Raw genomic sequence first — 25,051 nt, forward strand, 5'->3', positions numbered from 1 at the left:
CACTGCCTCACTTATATAACAATATTTGTTTATACTTGTTAGCACTACAATATTCACCATTTGATTCTTTACAGTGCTGCATGACTGAGTAATTTTCATTCAAAATATGAGTGCACCGAAAGCTGAAAATTGGTCTGGTTAGAAAGGGGGTTTAATTGCCCAGTGGTCAAGTGGTTAATAGTTTAAGGCATAGTTAAACAGTACAAAAAGTACCAGGAAACTAAAAAGTACAAAGCATTACAAAACTTCAGAATCAAATATGCCTAAAAGTGCTCCACTCCATACTCCACTACCCAATGAGTATATCCAGAGTGGGGGGGGGGGGGGGGAGCATATTCTTTCCATTGAAGGATAAATCACCTTTATGGCATAAAATAGTAAGAGGCTACACAGAATTCTAGTAGTCCTTTGATTGGCCGGATGCTTCACCAAGACCAAGAGACAGACCCCCTTCATCCTGGGGGCCCGCTAAGCTTGTAAGATCAGTAGTATACTTTAATACCGTAAACCAGTGGAGGGAAAACTCTATACAGGACCAAAACACATGTATAAAGTCTGCTGGGGAATGAGAGCATCTCCAGCAGGTGACAGGGTTGCTGGGTATATAGCACACTCAGCCATGCTGGTGTAGGGTAAGCATTTTGCACTAATTTACAGTATATTGTAAGATCAGGTTATTTTAACTAAATGGCAATCAGCGGCAATGGCAATCATTCCATTTCCAATGACAGGCAGAACCTTCAAATTTTATTAGGGTTCAAACAAATGGGCGTCTAAAATCAGCACATTTAGATGCTAGTAGTTTTGTATGCATCTAAAAACAGCACTATAAGAATATGCAACTAGCATTTTGAGTAAGAGGTACTCAGTGCAACATAACAAAGTGAAAGAAAATGCCAACATACCAAAAAAAACAAAAACAAAAAAAAAAAAAAAAACAAACACACAAAGCCACATATAGTAAAGTTTGTTTATTGGTGTAGTTGTGCCAAAACCTAGAAAAAGGCAAGGCTCAACATTGCACTAAAACACATGATCAAAAAAATCCCACTCCCCGACCTCCCCCCCGTCCCCCAACAGCAAGTAAAAAAGGGTAACATTTTGTGACAAGACAGTTATATTGAAAATTATCCATTTACGACACAGAATTGAAGAAAAAGATTTAGATTAACCCTTCATCTTTCACCCACCTATCAAGTAAGGCACTTCACAGACGAGATCTTCCTTAAAACATTTTCGTGACAAAGTTGTGCACAAGAACTGCTCAAGACAGATCGCTAAATCTACTAACTGTCCAAAATAGTGGCATAACATACATCCTGAGATGTCTTCAAAAGGTTTTTTTTTTTTGGTCATTCTGAAAGAAATTGTAGATCCTGTTTTTTTTCAGGGTTGTGTGCATCTTACAGAACACCAAGAAGACAAACCATTAAGCTAAGTATGCTCTGCAGTACTGCATGTAAAATGACTCAGTAACTGTTTGGCCCATACACAGTGCAAACCCATAGGGTTCAGTATGGTTTACAGTTCATCCCTGGAATGACGCAATACAAAGTTCTGTAGTGTTTCCAGGTCTCTAGCTCCTTCGTGCTCGCTCACTTTTTCACCAGCTCGGAAGAGCAGCAATGTTGGATACCCTCGAACCTGGCAAAAGACAGAAAATTATAAACCAAGTGCTACGCAAAACAAATCCTACTGATAGTGTGAACACCGTTTAATCACAACATAAAAATTAACGTGGATGGAAGAAATGCTACAAATCAAACCCCGTTCACATATTGCATAGCTGGAAAGTGGGTTCCTGCTAGCGATTTGAAAAGGCACGATTTGCACAGGGAAACGTGACTACCAAGACTAATAAAAGATGATTTGGACTAGAGACTAGCAATTTCAGCAACATTTGATCTACATGGAATACATATTCCTCATGTTGCATTAAAAGCTTATAGTACCAAATTTCTAAATACCATCTCTGACAAAGCTGGAACAGTCCACTTTAGAGATTTCTCTCAATATCTCTGGTATCCATAACACTATGACCACTGACAGGTAAAGCAAAAACATTGATAATCTCATTACAACGGCATCTGAAAGTGGGTGGCCTATATTGGGCAGTAAACATGTCACTGAACTGTGTTGAAAACAAAAAGTGACAAGCATATAAAGAACAAAAAAAAAAAAAAGCACAAGGATTTGAGCGACTAACAGAGGCCAAATTGTAATGGCTGGACGACTGGGTGACAGCAACTCCAAACTGAAGCTTGTGTGTGATGTTCAGTCTACAGTGGTCAGGATATACCAAAAAGTGGTCAAAAGATATAAAACCGGTGAACTGGCAACACTGTCACGGGCAGCCAAAGCTCACTGATGCACATATGGAGTGATGGCTGGCCCATAAAGTCCGATCCAAACGAGCTACTGTAGCTCAAAAAATGAATGCTGGTTCCAACAGAAAAATGTCAGGACACAATGCATTGCAGTTTGCACTCCCAGGCTTAACAAGACCTGAATTAAAACTGCTGACTTTATTTACGAATATACAACACAAGAAGCACCAAACAGCCAAGCATACATTTTGTCTGATAAAGTCGCTAACGAATTGGTAAAGTAACCTCTACCTACTGATCCTACATAAAAAGTTTTAATATTAGCAGAAGTCGAGAAGTACATCTACATCCATATTGAACTTACTGAGAATTTATTACAGAGGGATCGCTCAGCAGTGCAGTCCACTTTAGCTATTTTCACATCACTAAAACCAGGAAATTCTTTTTTGGAAAGAGCTTCCCATATAGGGGCTAGATGTTTACAATGTCCACACCTGGAAGTAAAAAAATGATTAATATACACAAAGTTTTAAGATAGTAATGCATCTTGTATGAAGATATTAAAAAAGGAATTACAGCAGGTGGGTGGAGGGAATGTGACTTAGGCCTTATAACAAGGTGCATTTTACCAAGTACCATGCGGTGCTTTAAAAATTGACATTGATATAACAACCCCCTCCCCTCTTCATTCCTCTTGCTACTACTGGTCTGTGGAAAGTGTTCACAGCTAACAAGCTGCAGTTTTGAATGAGCTGTCGCCTTTAAAGTTCTTGTTCACTCAGCTATGGCAGGATGGAAAGCAAGGGTAGAAAGGTCAGACCTCATAACTATGGTTAGCAAGCACTTGGCAACATGGGACATAACTAAAATTATGCTAGATCTTTATATCTGTGAAGGTTCTCATTTAGGCCATGGTCAACTACTAGCTACTTCATAAGCAGCATTCACAATTTTCACATTTTTTCTGCAATGGCGAAAAGTTTTCTCCGAGCCACCTCTTTGGTTACAATAAATGTCAGAAAGATAATGCAGCTTTTATGTAGATGTTAATATAAATCTTTAATTGCAATTCTAAGAACTTTACCAATTTAAAATAACACTGCAAGCAAAAGTAGAATTAGTAGAAGTAAAAGCAAAAGTGTGTTCATGCAGTCCATTCTGACTAAAGTAACTGACCACAATTTTAAATATTATACTATATATGCAACCTATTTGAGCTCTACATTATAAATCTGTTTCTCATGTATAACAGATGCACAATAAAATAAAAATATAGTTACCACGGTGCGTAGAACTTTATAAAGGCGATACCTTTGGCAACAGTTTCATCAAAGTTATTTTCCGTTAGATCTAGTACCTTGGACTGAAAAGATAAAACCAGCAGTCTTTAGCTACAGCACATAGACGTCTTCACATCTTAATGAGGCATGCTAGTTTGCAAGCAGCTATACTCTAGTGAACACAGACACATGAGCTTTATTTAATACACTTTTGCATGAAGTGTGGTAATACAAATCATCTTCCCAAATGCTTCAGCCAGTATACAAACATTCCCTGTAAACAGAACCCTTTGTATATTTGCTAAGGTTAATCACCATGGTATTTCTACTGAAAATTGTTTGTACAAATTTAAAGTGAGGTGTGAAAAATTATAGTACCCAAACAAGGCGTTTGTTAGATCGTAATCTAGGCAGATATTTGAGCTGCAAATAACCAATTATATGGGATATAGTATGTTATTGGTTGAGCCATCTGTACACTTTTTTTTTTTTTTAACTAAAATATATAACCGTAGCACTTGCACAGATGTACATTTTATGAGCATCCAAGGTATACGCGGCTCTCTGGGGCAATCCAAACCTGGCAGGCTAAAACCAACCTGTCTCTTGATGGTCTAAACCCAGAAGGATTGTAATGCCCCGCTTTCAAAACAGGTACTTTGGTACACTCATCCTTTAAAGGGGATCTAAAAGGCAGTTATTTTTATCTTCATGCATTTTATGAATGAAAATAAAATAAAAAACCTGTGTGCAGCAGCCCCCCTAATACTTACCCAAGCCCCATCTTGATCCAGTGATGTACGAGATACACAACTGTCCAGGACTCTCCCTCCTGATTGTCTGAGACCGTAGCAGGCGCCATTGGCTCCCACTGCTTTCAAAATCAGTAAGCGAATAAGGAGAGCGAGAGAGCGCGAGAGGCCAAGCTGCTGCTCTGTCTGAATGGAAACAGCAGCGGCTCAGGTGCCCCATAGCAAAATAAAAAAAATAATAAAAAACACAACTTTTTTTTTTAAGTATCACTTTAAGGATATTTTGCGTTTACTTTCCTTCACCTTGTTGACAAAGTGAAAAAGTAAACATTTGCCAACTAGCACAGAGTGGGGTTGATTTACTAAAATTGTGCAAAATTGGATGCAGCTTTGAAAAGAAACCAATCAACTTTGTTTTTTGTTTGTTTGTCAAAGCTTAATTGAACAAGCCAAAGTTAGAAGCCGATTGAATACAATGCACAGCCGGACCAGATTTTGCACGCCAGGCTTAGAAAAATCAACCCCAGTGTCTGCTCCATCATCCTAAATTGAACATATAAATTCAGATACCCACTTCTTCTGCTATTGGTTCATCATCTTGTGCTGGGACATCTGCTTCCTTGTCTGTGGGTTTCAACTGGCTTTCCGCATACTCTTTTAAGGAATCCAAATCCCGTTTTCCCTTGTACTGATCCACCTAAAAAAAAAAAAGCAAAAAAAGAAACCTTGCATTATATAATCTGTTTAAAATAATGAAAGTTTATCTTTCACAGAGTAAAACTACTTACTTTTTCACCATTTCTAAACCAAAGCAGTGTGGGATAGCCACGCACTTCATTATCAGAGCAGAGGTCATTATGCTGAGTACAATCAACCTTTCAAAAAAGAGGAAAGAAAAATATATATAATGAAGAGTGCCACGGTCTATTTTTCTGCGCTTGCAGTGTGTTAAAAAGAACATGTTGAAATGCAAATGTACTGCAGGAGATGAATTTTTGCCTTGACATGTTTCAACCACCAGTTTTTTTTCACAAATCAACCAACTGGAAATAAACAAAACAAAAAAACACAACATGCTAAAAAACACGTTCTCAGTAAAAGTAGTTGTTCATGCAGCCATCCTGGGTTAGTACGCTGAACTCAGCATTCTTGTGTACCGCGGACCCAAGAGTGACCCCCAGGTGACCACTCCCATGAAGACGACTATTGCCCTGGAGTCAGGTTACTCACCTTCTTGGCAGACCGGATACCATTTCTCCTCACACTCCGCTTTGGGGTAACCCCTCTCTGCCTCATCTCAGGTCAATACCTGACCCTCGATTATGGGCTAGATTCCAAATGACTACATTGAAACAAATATCTGGAGGGCGCATTCTCCTCTTAGCGGAGCTTAAACAGAAATTTAATTTACCACCATGGATGTACTTCAGGTATATGCAGCTTAGGCATGCCATTAGGGCTCAGTTCCCTGATTGAGTGGTCGTTGCTGTGCACTCGGTTGAATCCCTTCTGATAGCAAATGAGATTGACTGTACATTATCTTCTATATACCCAAGACTTGCATGCAAAACTGCGGGAAGCACAACTTGGCTATTTGAGGTGTGGCAGAGGGATATTCCTGCTCTGACAGAAGAGGAGAGGATTGGACTGAGGGTTTACAGCAATGTATCCCACTTATGATATCGGCCAAGGACCGATTTATTCAGCTAAAATGTTTTACAGAGTAGATTATACTCCCGCTAGGCTTTCCAGAATGTACCCAGAGGTGACAGATACTTGCCCCAAGTGCAGACAGTCGTGGGAACATTCCATCATATGGTGTGGGATTGCGCCAATGTTGGGTCTTTCTGGGAGGAGGTGGCTGCAGATGTGAATGCAGTGGCGGGTCTGTCCTTGGATAGAGATCCCCTTGTCTATTTTGGGCATCGCTGACAACTTGAATACCACAAAGCACACCAGCTTATTTGTCTTCTACTATGCTAGAAAGACGATACTGGCCCAATAGAAGCTCCCGGACCCTCAGCTCTCAGCGTGGAAGGCGCTTATTAATGCAGCTTTGCCCCTGTACAAGCTCACTTGCATGGGTCGGAACGGTCCACAAAAATTTGAAAAAATATGGGCGGCCTGGGTACAGACGAGGCACCTTACAAATTAGGTTTTCTTGCTCAAACATATGTAGTCTGCCCCAGCGTTAAATGGGAAGTTGGCAGTATGTGAGGTCTCGTCTGTGGGTTGTTTTTAACTGCTGGTGTCTCCCCTGGAGCCACAGGCACTTTCTATCCCTGACATTATGCCCCCCCTTCCCTCCTCCTTTTGTCCGAACCCCCCCTACTTATTGCGCCCTCTCCCTAGTCGAATTCACTGGATTACTTTTCAGTGGGAGCAAAAGAATGGTGGGGGATAACAGCCCTTGACTACTTTAAAACTCCCAAAGTTGGTCATTTTAGGCAGGGGAGAGGTTGATGATTGCGTTAGATATTAATTGAAGAGGTTGATTCAATTCTATGTTCTAGAAAGTAGTGCCACACTTGTCTGGATTAACGCTGTTGACATGCTACCCTTTGTAATGTGGATACAATGTTTTCACGTGTACCGTTTTTGATCTTTCGATAAAACATTCCTTCTGTTAAAAAAGTAGCTGTTCATTGGTGCCAGTTTGTACAATTCAGTCAGCTATAAGATGCCTGAAACATCCAGAAACTGAGCCATACTACCCTTTACAAACCTTTGCAATTTTGACCGTTGAAGATTCCTGATAAGAGGAAGCCAGCTGCTCCCATACTGGTGCCAAAGATTTGCAATGGCCACACCAAGGGGCAAAAAATTTGATGAAGTGGTTTCCTGACAAAATTAAAAGGAAAAAGATTAGAGGAGATATATCCAACCATAAAACTGGAGGAATGAATAGGGAAATGTACAATATGGCAACAGACAAATTAACTACCTCCTGTTAACAATGGAACATGCTAACCCCAAAAAAATATATAAAAAAAATAATTGTTGAATACACTAGCATTTGGGAAAAGCCGTCCTTAATACAGATACAAGAATTTTCTTAGAAATAAATACAATGGCAACTAGAGAAGTGCAAATATACACGAGTGAGAGCTTGCAAAGAATCCATCAAGTACACTCAAAACTGAGTTTTCCCAAAACCTAGTATTTGGAAACATAACCTCTGGTGAACAATTTACCAGTTCACTTCTGGACATGCAGGGTTCAGAGTAAGCTTCCAAACAGAAGCCTTTACTTAGTAGGTCATCAGCTTCACAAAGGTTAGGATCCTCATCACCCTATAGGCCCCAATAATCTCAAAAGCAGAAAAATCATTGATTTTTCTGGGTGACCAGAGTTTGCAAAGAGGACAGGAAGTCCATGGACCAAGCTTCCTGTTTGAGAGGTCAGCTTTGGGGATCGCTTTTAAGCGGTTTGCCCAAACCGCCTGGCCAAAAAAAAAAAAAAAAAAAAGGCCTAGAGAAGGCAATAAAGGGGACCATGCTGCTAATTATTGATAAAGTGGATTTGCATCAGGTGCTATTGGTATGTTCATATAGAATACATTTACCAACTCAGTTAAAACTTAGCAGCCACCATATATAAAAAAAAAAAACATCTACTGAAAAAGGTCTGCATTTAATCTTTACTAGCCGCTACTGTAACCATTAAAGCAGTTCCAAAAAAAAAGTCATCAGGAGTAGTTAAGTATTGTCAAATCTCCCAGGGGACCCAGTGTACTTGATGCCACTCAAATCTATCCAGTGTAGTTCGACAGCTTGTTGCATTATTATCTGATCACGCTGAACAAAAGGACAGAACTATCACTGCCTCTCACTATGCACAGAGGAGAGGGGGCACAGCAGACAAAGCACACAAGAGCCCACACGGCCTCTGCCCCAGCCTCCTGTGAATGCTGCAAGGAACATTTGCAGCCCTCCATCTTTGTGAAGCCCTGTGCCTCCTCTATTACATACTTTATACTGAAAGGAAAAGCTAATGATCTCAGACCCAAGCCCACCTACCATCTGCTTTTTAGGAAGCGTACACATGTATCTCTGTAAAAACGAGTGATGGAGAGCACAAAAACCTTAAGACTTGTATAGTAGATGGCCATTGTGTTCGTGAATGGTCAGTGCTGCTTTCCAGTGCCGTCATTAACACAAGATGACAGTTGCATGGCTACTCTCCTTTGAAAGGCCAGCATAAGCCTGGGATTGGGCTCACACTTGGGATCAGTAGCCAATTCCTTTTTAGTTTAAGGGAAGGCAGCAGAGGCATGGGGCTTTACAATAGACAGAGGGCTGCTGGCTACTTCTCTCATCGGAGCACAATTTTTCGACTTCATCATGGGGTATAGTTGTAACCAACACTGACAGAAATAAAGCGATTTTAATTTTAAACCACTGGACAGATCTGAGTGGAGTGCTTCGTTCAAAATACAGCACATAGGTTGCACCGCTCCAGGTGAAATATGAGCTCTCCCCTGTTGCAACAATTGCCGGGTGCCAGCCTTGGTCCGCAAGCAGAACGCGAATGAATGAATAAAAGAGGTGTCGGCACTACCAGCATAAAATTGTAGTTTGAAACCTTTTAAAAATGAGGATCAGCAAACACGTTTCACACAACTGTGCTTAGTCAGGTTCATTCGAGTGACATGTGCACCCTGGGGATTAGACAAGGCATTTACTAGTCTAGGTTCACATATGTATGTCACAGGTACAGCAGCCCATTCATTTCAATGGGCTGCTATACCTGCAGGAAACACAGGGAAGAAGTCCCAGACCCTTTAAAAAATAAAAACGCATGGCAGCAGGTTTGTGCATGGGTGCCATTAAGAATGACAAAGCCGTATATATGCTAAAGAGCATCAGGTTTATGTGCCGTCAGTAACATGCGTGATTACACACTTCTATATGCAAACCTAGCCTTAAATTTCTTTAACCCCTTAAGGGGCACCCCACACAGATATACTGCGGCAGGGAAGCCCCCCTGCATGAAATCACATAAGTGTGGTTTTCGTGCACTGGGTCTGGGGCACGCACCGCTGGTGACCTGCTGTGATTGGACATAGTGAGAGCCAATCAGTGAACCTGATGTCTGCCAGGACCCATTGATTGTTCTCCAGACAGGCAGACCGCCGTTCCGTGATGGGAAGATGGAGATCTTGTGTTTCTACCAACGAGAAACATGGTTCTCTGTTTTTCCCCCCCAGTCAAAGCACTCCCCCCCCCACAGTAAGAAAGCATTCATAGGGAACACATTTAACCTTTTGATAGCCCGATGTTAACCCCTTCCCTGCCAGTGTCCGAATTGTTTTTAGCACTGATCACTTATGTCATCTGTGACATAATGTGTCCTGCTAAAAATCACCGATTGCCACCATTACTAATAAAAAATAAAATAGAAATCCCATAAATATATACCATAGTTTGTAGACAATAACTTTAGTGCAAACCAATATATGCTTATTGGGATTTTTTACCAAAAATATGTAGCAGAATATATATTGGCCTAAATTGAGGAATAGTTTTTCTACTTTTATTGAGCATGTTTTATAGCAGAAAAGATAGTTTTTCAAAATTGTCAGTCTTTGTTTATAGCACAAAAAATAAAACTGCAGTGGTGATCAAATACCACCAAAAGAAAGCCCTATTTGAGGGGAAAAAAAAAAAAAGGGACATAAAATGTATTTGGGTACAGTGCCGTACAATTGTCAGTTAAAGTAACGCAGTGCCATATCACCTGGTGGCCTGGTCATGAAGGGGGTAAATCTTCTGAGGCAGAAGAGGTTAAGCACATGCAGGTGAAATACATTTTAGGCGCAACAAGACAGGTCAGATCTTTATATACACTGGCACAAAAGGAACCAGTTTTTTTTTTGTACATACCATCAGCAATGTGATCCTTGAAATTTCCTGAGGAGAGCTCATAAAGACCCTGCTTGGACTCTGGTGCTTTAGGGGCTTCTTGCTCAAGTTTTGGTTCCTGGAGAACAAAATTCTTAATATTAATACATGGTTTAAAAGAAATGTTTTTAAAAGTAAAGCTAAATGAAAAACAGGGCAAACAGATAAAATATTAGAGAGATATTCACAAACCGTGAACTCTAAGGGCCGGTTCACACAGCGATGCGATGCGAGGCGACACGGCTCGCCTCGCTCCCGCAAGTCGCCCCCATTCAGTACTATGGAACCGTTCTGAGAGGAGCGACTCGAGTCGCTCCGACTCAGAAAAAAGGTTCCTGTACTACTTCTGGGCGACTTCGGGGGCGACTTGCATTGACTTCTATACAGAAGTCCTCTGCAAGTCGCCGCTGAGATCCCCGCAGGTCGCGGCGAGGCAAGTCGGAGACGCCTCGCCGCGCCTCGCTGTGTGAACCGGCCCTTACTGTATGATAACCTTTATGCTGGAAAGATCGGCAATAGTCAAGTATATGCGATTTGCACATTCAATTATAGCCTCAGCCACAGTGGACATGCTTCAGAAAAGTGTCTTGCATTTATAAAAAAAAAATAAAAATAAAAAAAGCCTAGAATCACTTTTAACATACATGTTATACTTGCCTGCTCTGTGCAATTTTTTTTGCACAGAGCAGCCCCAACTATGGGACATCTGCTGGTGGTCCTGACTACTGCTACTTGCCGAGACATTTCCCCCCCCCCCCCCCCCCCCCCACTTAGCAGGCTCAGTCCCAAGCCGTGCCTCCTGTGAATGGACACACTGTTCATCAGCATCTGAACCCAGAGAAGCTAGAGGCTGATAGGCTGGAGGCAATATAAGGCATTACAATTACATTTAAAGTAATCATTTACCAGTATTGTGCATTATTTAAAATTACATCAATGAAAAAAAAATATATAAATTTCAGCCTTTAGCACTACTTTAACAAAAAGGTTTAGATCCCCCTCCACTCCTCACGTAGCTTCATGGCTGACTGAGGTAAAATACCCTTATATCCGATAGATAAGATAGCAATCTATATCTACACACGCTATAAGGGGCTAATGTTTGCAGCAAAACAGTGAAAGATAGATATATCTTCCTTACACCGTTTTGCTGCATGAATGAACCCCTTATAGTATTGATTATCTGCTGTTTTTGTACTATAAAGGGATCATTTATTTTTATCATGACAACAGGTGATAAAAAAAAAAATACACACATGCTGCTGTTACTAAATGTCTTATGCTGGCCATACACCTATGGATTTTTGCACAAATAAGATAATATATTTGTCCAAAAATCTGTACATTCGATGAATGGATTAATATAGCTTGATAATTTTACTTGCTTTTAGCATTCAATTTTACAATTAATGTAACTACTGAACAAAAACCACACACTGTACAAAAATTCATCCAAATTGATACGTTTTCTATTCTGCTCCTTCCAATTTTCCTGTCACCGTGGTGAAAAACTGTCAATTTGACTACACTAAAGATTAGAAATCGAATGAACATTCTTAAAAATGTACATTTTGGAAGGAAAAATTTGTTTGTGAATGGCCGACATAAGTGACAGCAGGTTAGCTTGTATCAAACTACCTGCCTATGACAAGGGAGTGTCATGGATTATATTAGATTACATTTCTTATATTACAATCCTGTCTGAAAATCTGCAAAACCACATTTAAACTTTTTTCCTTTAGAGAAAAATTTTGATTCGGATTATATGTACCCGATTGAACCTCTGAAAATATATACTGTATATAGCCATCTGTTCTCAGTGGATTCGATATTTTGTTCACTAACCATATAGCTGGTTATATTTACCACTGCATATAGATATTCATAAATTGTCTTTAATTTTACATATCAATTATACATCACACTTTATGGTTTTTATTTGATTAAAGCCAACAAATCGCTTAGGAAAAAAAATTAGTTGCAGTCCTAATATTTTTCTATAAATACACATTACCGTAACAGTGCCAGTCTGCTCTACATGTCCCTATAGGAAAAGAAAATAAGTTTCCGACTGCACCATCCACCAATCCCAGTGTGGAGCAAGCTTATTGGTCAGGTTACCACCATATTAAAAAAAAAAAAAAAAAAAAAAAAATGTTTAAAGTGATCTATAGACTTAAATGGTTGCATTTGCTAATGAAACATGAAAAAGTTGAAATGGGTTTACTGATAATTTTAAGTTATGATGCTGTCTAGGGTCTATTTGACAAGGGTTCTCCCATCTGTTTTAGCAAAGGACCCTAGAACGATCACCTGTCAAGTTGGATTGGAACAGAATTTGAGATATAAAAAATAAAATAAAAAAAACACACATGGACAAATGTAATCCTTATGGGTGGTTGAATGTAACACTTGTCAGGTCCATAAAAGAGGATCCGGTAGCAAACTGTTTGGTTCCTACAAACCCGAACAGAGCCAGATGTTAGCAGATATAGCCAGCTGCATCTCTCATCCGACCACCCATATGGATACTTGCGGTGGACTTTTGTAATCCGGGCTCAAAAAGTGCATTATTGCCCAAACTTTAGTGAGTGATGTACTACAGTCAATCCAGTTTCCACTGCAGGACTAAAATCGCATCAGTAAAGACCACATGCATCACCTACACATCTAGGAATAATGAAGAAGCCACATCCATTTGTTGGAAACATACCACCACCCACCACTGGTTGCTAAAGCCTAAAAATGTATATTGTATCCTAAAGCGATCATGCACATCCATTCTGAGCTGGGTACTGTCTACAGTGCTCTGCAACCAGTAAAGTTCTGCAAGTGAGAAACGCTTTGCATAAAAAATAAAAAAAAAACGACATGCACTGTAGCTGCAGAAATTAAAGATTGAGCCAATAACTGTTATAGATTTCAGATCACCAGTACCCATCTTTCCTTTTTATTTCAAAGTACTGATAAAATGGCAGATTTGGGCAGCTAGCAGGAGAGAAATACACATTTCCATCTCTACGCTGCCCTGCAATGTTGCACAGATCAGATTTGGGGGTGGGGGGGGGGGGGTAGCTGGGATGAGCAGCAGCCATCAACCTTCAAGAGCCACACCGCAAGCTGATGAGGAGTCACATCGAGCACCTTTCAGAAGAGAAAGGAGAATTGAACAGCTTCCTCAAAAGAATGGTACAGCATCCTCACTGAGAAGGGGGCAGCATAGCAGAAAGGGTTTGGCTGCAATAGTGTTGCCACTCCGAAAAAGGAAGCCTGTTGAAATGGCAGAATCAAAAATGTATTTATGAGTAATAAAAATGCACAAGATAGAAAGTTTATGAACACAAGTAGAACACAAATTTAGAAACCGCACAAAAAAATAAAATAAATAAAAGAAACCCTTACAGTCTGCATCACTTGCAGTAAATGAGATTTAAAGCTAAGGATATCAGGGCATGTTGACTTATTGCCCACCTTCCAGAGCTCAGCTAAAAGATCTTATTCTATAAAATTATGATGAAAAACTGGAGTTGCTATACGTCTTGCATTTGGACTCCGGCAGTGCTGCTTCTGCATGCCGATATAAAAAAGCAAAAAAGCAGCTAAAAACCTCACCGACTTCACTAAGCAAGTTTCATTTATCTTTGTCCATTTGAGCATTAACTTCAGAGAAAACCAAAACTCAGGAAGACAGAGCTTCCGGGACACTCACTTCTGGTTGCTCATTTAGAGTCTGAAGCATCCAGTTTTCCAGTGTCTGGAAGTCCCTTGCTCCCTGATACTTCACAGCTTCTTGGCCTGGTTTAAACAGCTTCAGACTGAAAGATAACAATGAGAGGAAACATTATTTGTTGCTAGACATAAGATTATACTTGTAATTGGCAGTGAACGGGAAACAGGAAATATTACACAGACCTGAACTATGAAAAACTGATCAATTGTTCACATTTTAATATAACATGCATTTGTGGGGTCTTAAATAAAACACTAATTTCTTCAGGTCAGAGCTATACTAACAGCATATTTTCATTAATTATTTATATTCACATTTAAAAATACAAAATATTTCAGTGGAAGGCATCTAGGTTAATAGCCAACGTGATGTACAAAACCTAAACTAGCAGCAAGCAATTCAAAAAAGCAGTACAGTACCATGGGTGGCATACCTCTGCAAATAGTTATATGCAACATACATATTGATGTAATGACTATGTACTTGAGAGGAGAGGGGGCGGGGCCAAACGACAGCTCCATGGCTGAATGAGCACATGAAGCTGCAGCTTGGCTGCCCCATAGCAAGCTGCTTGCTGTGGAAGCACTTGACAGGAGGTAGGGGCTAAGAGCAGCTAAGAGGGACCAGAGAAGAGGATCCGGGCTACGCAAAACCAACTGCACAGAGGTGGTAAGCATAACTTTTAAACACACAAGACCTTTACAATCACTTTAAAGCCGAGTTCCACCCAAAAATTTAACTTCTGCTGTCCAGATCCCTCCCCCCCTCCAGTGTCACATTAGGCACCTTTCAGGGGGGAGCAGATACCTGTCTAATATAGGCATTTGCTCCAACTTCCAGCAATAGATCTACACCATGTTTCGGCCCCCCCCGGTCTTCTGGGAGACACACAGGTCCCAAAAGACAGCAGGGAGCAATCAGAACGCGCAGCATGACTCAAACATGCGCAGCAAGGAACCAGGCTGTGAAGCATCAAGGCTTCACTTCCCAATTCCCTTACTTAAGATACCGGCGACTCCACTCGGAGCCAAGGGATGGGTCGGCTTCAGGCGAGAACATCGCAGGCACCCTGGACAGGCAAGTGTCATTTTAAAAATCTGCAGCTGCATTATTTGTATCTGTTGACATAAAATGTTTAATGTTTTAATAAAGTGACCTATAATTTAAAACAGAACTATGCAAGGGTCACTGACATCGCTAGTAACACCAATACAGCGATTAGTGATAATATTGTACACTGACACTAATAATGGCTGGGAAGGGGTTGACATCTAGGGGCAATCATGGGCTTTTACTGTGCGCCTAATATGTAATGTGTAACGCGTACCACTTTCCCATCTGGCTGTTTTTTATACAGTCAGATGGCTGTTCAAAGTAAACAGTGCTATGTTTTTGTAAACACAACTCTGTGCGATTGGCTAAACCCGATCAGCTGCCAAAATCATGCAAAATCATTGGCTGAAATAAGCTGTCAAACTCGTGCTGTGTCCAATCACAGTATGGGTTGGCAGGGGGCCTGTCCATGCATGTCCCAAACCTGGAACCAAGCTGGCGGCATACAGGTATGCTGACTGGCCTGCCAGTGCCACTCGCCCACTTTAAAAGTACTGTGGGCAGGAGGCAAGTAGCTAAAGCCAAACTAAACCTTCAAATACACTTACTGTACCTTAACCTTCCAGAAATGCTGCAGTTACATCTTGTTGGCACTGAATTTTCAGCCTCTTGATTGATTGTGGTGTAAAAATTTCAGTCCGTACATGCATGTGGGAGTTAGTCATTTTGGCACAGCTTAGTGAACATCCAATAGAAGTCGAGCAGGTAAGTGTTATTGCAGAAGATTTTAGCATGTCTTCTGCATTAATTGACTGCCTGCTAGCATTTTTTTTTTTTTTTTTTTTTTTTTTTTTTTAACTAGCCAAGCTTAGCTCCACTTTAATATTTTGAGTGACCTTGAAAAATGCCTGATCCATATACTTGTTGCTGGCAATGAATCTAAAAAGATTCTATAGGTCAACTATGCAGCTAGGAGGTCAGAAGGAGGTCAATAATTGTGGTTACCATGTTTTTATCATGGCATATTTATGCTAAACATTTTAAGGAGACCCCAACAAAAAATAAAAAAAATTGCACAGGCCGCAGCCAATAAAACAGAACACAAAGCTAGGCATATAGCATTTAGTATAAAAAGACTTACGTGGGATATCCACGGACACCATTTTCAGAGCACAATGTGTTGTCCACTGTACAATCCACTTTAGCAACATAAACTGCAGTCTTTTCTATATTATTGTATTTGTCGCCCAAATCATTCCATGTTGGCTGAAGACGTTGACAGTGTCCACACCTTAAAAAAAAAAAAAAATCTGCATTAGCTGCCAAGAAATGTCATTATGTCTAGCTTTGACTGCTAGAACTATAGAACAGCTTAACTAGGTCACTTGAGTACCACACAATGCTCCAATTTGATAAATATTTAATAACACATTTCTTAACCAACTAAAGAGGGATCCCAGCTTGGTAAACCAAGCAAGAACCACACAGAAGATGATACAATGTCGCTTGTGCTCATTATGATTTTAGCTAAACGTATGCTTTAAAGTGGCTCTAAACTTTTTTAATTAAAAACAAACATATCATACTTATATGCTGTGCTTCTGGGGTCCCCCACAGAAACTCCAAGAAAGGCAGGCTTTCCATGGGGGCACCAGTGCATGCTCGCTCCCAAGTCCTGCTGCTACATCCGTCGACAGACAGCGGGTCCCTACTCGCCTAGCCAAGATGTACCAGTCATCAGCGGATTGCTTTTGAGGGTGTTCCTTCTGATGTACTATGCTCCAGATATGGTGCGAATGCCCACAAATTAGGAGCTATTGGAATCAAGTTTTTTTCTATGATGTGTAAAATAACAGGCATTGAATTTGAACCACTCTATTACTGTACTGATCAGAGTTCCAGGAGATATGCCACGTCCTATGAAGCAATTGGTTTATTTTATGCTGCTGGCAAACTAAGATCACCATAGAATGGAAGTCACCCTTCGTATCTGTCCTCAGCTTGAAGCATAAAATATCCTGGATAATGGTGCATGAGAAGGTGGCTAGAATGACAAACAGGGACTCTGAACAAACATGGGACCCGTGGTAAACTGTCAAGGTACCCCCTGTCACCTGCACTTGGTTGATCATATGAGACTAACTTTATTTATTTATTTCAGTTACTTATATAGCGCCATCAATTTACGCAGCACTTTACATATACATTGTACATTCACATCAGTCCCTACCCTCAAGGAGCTTACAATCTAAGGTCCCTAACTCACATTCATACATACTAGGGACAATTTAGACAGGATCCAATTAACCTACCAGCATGTCTTTGGAGTGTGGGAGGAAACCGGAGTACCCGGAGGAAACCCAGACACAGGGAGAACATGCAAACTCCAGGCAGGTAGTGTCGTGGTTGGGATTCAAACCAGCGACCCTTCTTGCTGCTAGGTGAGAGTGCTAACCACTACACCACTGTGCCGCCCACTTTTCTGTGAGTCCTAGGTCTCCATCTCCTCACTCCTTTCCTTTCTCTTGCCCGCTTCAAAAAACGCAGTTCTAGCTTTTCCTCTTTGTTGCACTTTCACAAAATTCTGGTGCCACTTTGTCAAGCCAGCCAATCGACAGCAGATCTCTCCTGTTGCCAATTGTATTTTACAAACCTGGCCTTAAAGCGAAGGTCCACCCACCACTGCAAAATTAAAAGCCAGCAGCTGCACATACTGCAGCTGCTGACTTTTTAATAAATTGGACACTTACCTGTCCTGGAGTCCAGCAATGTCAGCACTGCAGCTGATGTTTTCATTGCGGGTAAGTGAATCCGGCAGTGTAGCCTTACGGCTTCACATCGGGAACCCTACTGCGCACGCGTAAGGCTCTGCTCCTCTCTTACTGGCTCGGCGGCTGGGGAAGGAGGAAGGAGCCCCAGCGATGACGCAAATACCTGCAGCTGAGGCTCCGGGAAGTTGAGACAGGATACCTGTGAAAGACCGGTATCCTGTTCCCCCTAAAAGGTGCCAAATGTGGCACCGGAGGTGGGGGGGCGGGAGGAGAACAACGAGCAGAAGTCCCACTTTTGGCTGGAACCCTGTTTTAAAATAATAAAATTCTTTGATCTTCAAAAATAAGTGTCATCACTGCTTAAATCCAGTAATACACTATCTCACCCAGCTCTGCACATGCTCAGTTGCACTCAATTTTTAATGACTGTCAAATTTGTTGAAGGCCAGTCGGCAACTGCCACGGTGCATGGTTTTAGTTCCACTTAATTTACTGCTGTTCAGGGGCTCTGGGCTTGAACAAAATGGCAGCCTCCTGCAAGAAGAAACTGGAGCAAAGCTGGGGGCAATTTCCAGCACACACTAATTTTGGTACCCTAAATATTATCTGGAAAGTATGTTCCTCGCTAAAGGACATTTCTTATCAAGTTATGGGTAAAGTTTCACTTTAACCTCTATTATGCTTTTACTTTGCAGAGGGAAGGAAAAAAAAAAGGGGGGGGGGGGGAGTAAAACCCATCAGGCTTTACTTCCTCTTTAAGAAAACGCCACCATTTATACGAGCTGTACTGCGCTGTAGCTAATCATGCTAAAATATGAATGATACAACAAGAAAACAGCAAAACGTTTCAAAGCAAAACATAAATTTTCATTCCTTCACAGAGTGCATTTGATTTCATAATTAACTAGGGCAGCCACAGTAAAGAGGTCATGGTAATAGAGGCTAAGGTAAGCAGTCTCTCTCCCCTCTCTAGAATACAACTTGCAGATCTACTAATGGGAACCCGGATTCGAAGAATGTGTCTTTGAAGTTTCCAGGATGCAATGCATGATATATCAAGCAAAACATTTAGAAGCACCATGTTTACAAGGGGACAGCAGCCTATTCATTTGGCTGCTGTGTCTACAGAAAATGCAAGGAAAGGTCCCTGCACATTTTTCAAAAACGCATCCACATGGAAACCACGGGGTATGCATGCGATTTACATGCAGTCCTGTAACCCACACAGATATGAACCTAGCCTAAAGCCTAGTACACACTATGAGGATATCGAACTCATTTGTTTCGCATGCTTGTCTCAAATACCAATAGGTTACTAAAGTTACGAAAATTCCACAGAAAACCGTTTTGTATTCTAATGTATTCTTTCATTTTTTTTTTTTTTCATACAAATACCTTATCAATTACAATCGTTCATTCTGGTGCTGTACGAGAAAAAAAAAATTGTGCTTGCCCCTTTGGATATTTTCAAAAACTGTCCCGATTGACTTCCAAAAGCTTAGCAGCAATGACTAAATCCGATGATTGCTCCAAACTAGTTTTTTTCTTCCAATATGCTCATTATGTACAGGCCTTAACATGGTTCTAAAGACAGGTTGTTTTTTGATATCTTAATGCATTGTACTACCCAACAATAAAAAATAAAACCAGCAAAAGACTGTTCATTGTCTCTGGAAGTGATGTATGAAGTCTGGAAGTAGGGCAATTTGGTGGATTGTCTGTTACTAGCTGCAAAACCATGGCTACATGAGAATTTATGTTCGTATTTCGCACCATTAGTGGGCTGCAGCAACGATTTTCTAATCAATGATGGGAGAATCGTGTGAGAAGTGTCATCGAAAAAGAAATGCGCATGTGCAAGAAAAGAAAATTCCCAGCCATGAAAATTATTTTCTGTAGCAACATGAGGTGAAACTGAAGGCTTGGTTGGCTGGTTTTGAAAAGAAAAGGTTTTCGAAATTCGACCACGTATGGCCAGCCTTAATACCACTTTTGTTCGGCCCCTTTCACAGATGCGGTCCGCTTTTCATCCATCCTTTTACGGATGAAAAATGGACATTGTTGCATGCTGGTGGAAACGCTGGTGCATTTTGACGTGATTGAACTGATCAAATGAAATGGGACCCAAGGGCTCTTTCACACGTGTCAGTTTTCATGGCCTCCACTTGCTCAGCAGGGATCGCTCGGTTGAGTCCCGCTGAGCCGGCAGATGACAGGTAGGTCTCTGCACACTGTGCAGAGCTGAACCTGTCAGAGACCCGCTCTCTATGGGGGAAATTGGATGAAAACAGATCTGCATGTTTGTTTTCATCAGATTTGCCAGACAGATGGAAAAACGGGTTTCCATCCGCCTGGCATTTGCGGAGAGGATGTCAGTGGCTCCATAGAGCTACATGGAGCATCCGTCCAGGTCCGCCTGAAAAACTGACAGGCAGACCTTAATGGTCCACATGTGTGAAAGGAGCCCAAGCGTCACAACCTGAGCATTCTGGAATTGCGCAATTCTGCCCGTAACGCCAGAATCACAGCAAATTACGGGGCATGTTTGCGATCCCTTTATTAATAGCATCCCAAACACAGAGCAATTTTGTTGAGCGACAAAGCGCACTACAATTGTGGCAAAAATCGCACCGCCAAACGATCCTGGCTCTGTACCAAAATTTGATACGTTTGTTTCTTTTGAGTGCTGAGCGGCGGGAGGCCCATTCAAATGAATGGTGCTGCTCAAAAAAAAAAATGCGATGCCGCAGCTTTCGTTGCCCTACTAAAACTCAGTCAAACCCATTTTCAAAAAACGAACATTCGGCCGTGAGCGTAAATGATAGTGCCATCATGTAACAACTGATAAATTGTTCAGTGAACATAAATGAATGCTGCTTTTTTTTTTTTTTAAACATATCTAGTGCAGACAGTTCGGTCAAGAAACACATTAACCTTTCAATTTATCGTTCGTTAGAAAATTTCTAAACTTGTCCCTTGTTTTTTGGCTCAAAAACATCCAGATTATCGGTTTTGTGCCCATTAACTGCCTGAAAAAACGGTCTAAATGACCAAATTTCGACAGATTTTTTAGCCTATGGCCAGCATTAGGTGTGAATGAAGCCTAAAGAGACTGTACAGTTTAGCCAGCATATGACATTGTGTGCTCTATAAAACAGACATTGTAACAAAAGGCCTGCATAAAAGTGCTGAATATTTCTATCTATACATGATCCCTCCAATCACTGAATTTAATACCGTTCTCCCTCCCCAAACTGAAGTAAAAAGAAGAGGCGGAAGTGGAGATGCAAGCAGCCTTCCTTGGCCTGTATGTGAACATCTCCAGCCTTGCTAGTACAACCCCCTAAGCACACGTAAGCTCATGCCAAGAATCCTGAGCCACGTCAGCAGTCCCTCACACCCTGTGAACTGGGATCAGGCCAGGAGACAGAGGGAGGGAAGCCAAGCCTCTTCTATGAGGGCAGCACATGGAGGGGAGGGCTGCTGTCATATACAGGGGAACTCTGTATAGAAATCAAACATTCTCTCTATCACAGTACACACACACTCAGGGTAACCAAGGGTCCTTTGATCAGCTGCAAGTTCATGTTTACATTCAGATAACACAATACAGCACAGGGCAAGACTCTGTTTACTAACACTAATCTCAGGCTGGCCCTGAGCTGTATGCCAGGAAAGCCAGCTTCCTACAACTCACTCTTATCACTTCCTCTGCCTTCAACTTTCCTCCTCAGTCATCAGAGCTCACCAATCTATTCGTGCAGAACTCCCCCTCCCCTAGTCTATGAGCCCCATTCCTAAACCATCTTCCCCACCCCACCTCCCCCAGTCTGAGTCCCCCCCCAATATACCACCCTCAGTCTGAGCCCCATTCATATACCCCCCCCCCAGTCTGAGCCCCATTCATATACCACCTCCCACAGTCCTGGCCCCATTCATATACCACCCCCAGCTCCCCCAGTCTGAGTCCCCCCCATATACCACCCCCAGTCTGAGCCCCATTTATATACCACCCCCCCACTCTATGAGCCCCAATCATATACCACCCCCAGTCTGAGCCCCAATCATATACCACCCCCCCCCCCCAGTCTATGAGCCCCAATCATATACCACCCCCCAGTCTATGAGCCCCAATCATATACCACAGTCTATGAGTCATATACCACCCCCCCAGTCTATGAGCCCCAATCATATACCACCCCCAGTCTGAGCCCCAATCATATACCACCCCCAGTCTATGAGCCCCAATCATATACCACAGTCTATGAGTCATATACCACCCCCCAGTCTATGAGCCCCAATCATATACCACCCCCCACCTCTCCCAGACTGAGTCCCCCCCGCCATATACCACCCACCCCAATCATATACCACCCCCCCCCCACCAGTCTATGAGCCCCAATCATATACCACACCCCCCCCCCCCACCAGTCTATGAGCCCCAATCATATACCACACCCCCCCCCCACCAGTCTATGAGCCCCAATCATATACCACACCCCCCCCCCACCAGTCTATGAGCCCCAATCATATACCACCAGCCCAGTCTATGAGCCCCATATACCACCCCCCCAGTCTATGAGCCCCAATCATATACCACCCCCCCCCAGTCTATGAGCCCCAATCATATACCACCCCCCCCCCAGTCTATGAGCCCCAATCATATACCACCCCCCCCAGTCTATGAGCCCCAATCATATACCACCCCCCCCCAGTCTATGAGCCCCAATCATATACCACCCCCCCCCAGTCTATGAGCCCCAATCATATACCACCCCCCCCCAGTCTATGAGCCCCAATCATATACCACCCCCCCCCCAGTCTATGAGCCCCAATCATATACCACCCCCCCCCAGTCTATGAGCCCCAATCATATACCACCCCCCCCCAGTCTATGAGCCCCAATCATATACCACCCCCCCCCCAGTCTATGAGCCCCAATCATATACCACCCCCCCCCCCCCAGTCTATGAGCCCCAATCATATACCACCCCCCCCCCCCCAGTCTATGAGCCCCAATCATATACCACCCCCCCCCCCCCAGTCTATGAGCCCCAATCATATACCACCCCCCCCCCCCAGTCTATGAGCCCCAATCATATACCACCCCCCCCCCCCAGTCTATGAGCCCCAATCATATACCACCCCCCCCAGTCTATGAGCCCCAATCATATACCACCCCCCCCAGTCTATGAGCCCCAATCATATACCACCCCCCCAGTCTATGAGCCCCAATCATATACCACCCCCCCCCAGTCTATGAGCCCCAATCATATACCACCCCCCCCCCAGTCTATGAGCCCCAATCATATACCACCCCCCCCCCAGTCTATGAGCCCCAATCATATACCACCCCCCCCCCAGTCTATGAGCCCCAATCATATACCACCCCCCCCCAGTCTATGAGCCCCAATCATATACCACCCCCCCCCAGTCTATGAGCCCCAATCATATACCACCCCCCCCAGTCTATGAGCCCCAATCATATACCACCCCCCCCAGTCTATGAGCCCCAATCATATACCACCCCCCCCAGTCTATGAGCCCCAATCATATACCACCCCCCCAGTCTATGAGCCCCAATCATATACCACCCCCCCAGTCTATGAGCCCCAATCATATACCACCCCCCCAGTCTATGAGCCCCAATCATATACCACCCCCCCAGTCTATGAGCCCCAATCATATACCACCCCCCCAGTCTATGAGCCCCAATCATATACCACCCCCCCAGTCTATGAGCCCCAATCATATACCACCCCCCCAGTCTATGAGCCCCAATCATATACCACCCCCCCAGTCTATGAGCCCCAATCATATACCACCCCCCCAGTCTATGAGCCCCAATCATATACCACCCCCCCAGTCTATGAGCCCCAATCATATACCACCCCCCACCTCTCCCAGACTGAGTCCCCCCCGCCATATACCACCCACCCAGTCTGAGCCCCATTCATATGCCACCCCGCACCTCCCCCAGTCTGAGCCTCCCCCATATACCACCCACCCAGTCTGAGCCCCATTCATATGCCACCCCGCACCTCCCCCAGTCTGAGCCCCCCCCCCCCATATACCACCCACCCAGTCTGAGCCCCATTCATATGCCACCCCGCACCTCCCCCAGTCTGAGCCCCCCCCCCCCATATACCACCCACCCAGTCTGAGCCCCATTCATACACTATCCCCCACCCCACCTCCCCCAGACTGAGATCCCCCAATTTACCACCCCCATTTATATACCACCTTCCCCAGTCTATGAGCCCCATTCGTATACCACCCCCACACCTCCCCCAGTCTGAGCCCCATTCGTATACCACCCCCACCTCCCCCAGTCTATGGGCACCAATCATATACCCTCCCCACCTCCCCCAGTCTGAGCCCCATTCATATACCACCCCCAACCTTTACCAGGGTGCGAAGAACATGATAAAGTGCGGGGCCTCCTTGACGGCATGGTTGAACATCTCGGTGGTGTAGAGGTGCTTGTTGTGCGGGTCGTCCTCCTCTATGCCATCCCCGGACACGCTGACCAGCAGCGCCCAGAAGAGCAGAACACAGAGGTGGTGACGGGGAGCTAGGAGCATGGTTCCGGCCTGGTCTGGTGTGAGAAGGAGAAGAGAGCAGGCGCACACTTCCCTGTGTGTGAAGAGAGGGGGACGGCGGGCCTCAAGGGGCGGGCCTATCACAGTACGGAGGAGGAGGGGGAGGGGCGGAACGAAGGACAGGTGTGTCACCACAAGCTCGCCTCACATCTGTCATCACCTCTGAAGAGGAACTCTCACCCGGAGCTTGTGTAATGCAATGTGACAGGAGCTGTGCTGCAATGTCCGGCTTCCTCTTACCACACAGATAACAGTCTGCAGGTTACTGAACCCCCCCTTCATGACACAAAGGAGAACCTACGTTGTGCAGCTTTGCCATGGATGCTTTAGGCCTCATTCACATAGGTGTACTTAAAGCGGGAGTCCACCGGGACTCCGCGTTTTTTTTTTTTTTTTTAAAAGCCAGCAGCTACAAATACTGCAGCTGCTGACTTTTAAATAGTGACACTTACCTGTCCAGCGTGCCCACGATGTCGGCACCCGAAGCCGATCGCTCGCTCGTGCCGCCGCCATCTTGAGTATGGGAATCAGGAAATGGAGCCTTTTCGGCTTCATTTCCCGGTTCCCTACTGCGCATGCGCGAGCCGCGCGGCGCAATCCGGACGGTCCCCGCTGCCTCTGGGAGCTGTGTGT

At 43.4% G+C, this 25,051-nt stretch overlaps 1 protein-coding gene across 1 annotated transcript; it reads right to left on the minus strand.

Annotated features, from left to right (window-relative positions):
- Positions 1–956: 956 nt before the first annotated feature.
- TXNDC5 (thioredoxin domain containing 5) lies at positions 957–24,461 on the minus strand. Its single transcript, XM_077492164.1, has 10 exons — positions 24,225–24,461; positions 16,187–16,336; positions 13,972–14,077; positions 10,245–10,341; positions 7,085–7,200; positions 5,148–5,234; positions 4,934–5,056; positions 3,608–3,690; positions 2,692–2,821; positions 957–1,644 (listed from the first exon to the last, which is right to left on the minus strand). Exons 1-10 carry the CDS (start codon positions 24,398–24,400, stop codon positions 1,522–1,524), a joined length of 1,191 nt encoding a protein of 396 aa, XP_077348290.1. The 5' UTR covers positions 24,401–24,461; the 3' UTR covers positions 957–1,521.
- Positions 24,462–25,051: the final 590 nt, after the last annotated feature.

The sequence above is a fragment of the Lithobates pipiens genome, unplaced genomic scaffold, assembly GCF_037356315.1.
Source record: "Lithobates pipiens isolate NorthernLeopardFrog02 unplaced genomic scaffold, aLitPip1_a1.2 Scaffold_19, whole genome shotgun sequence".
NCBI lineage: Eukaryota > Metazoa > Chordata > Amphibia > Anura > Ranidae > Lithobates > Lithobates pipiens.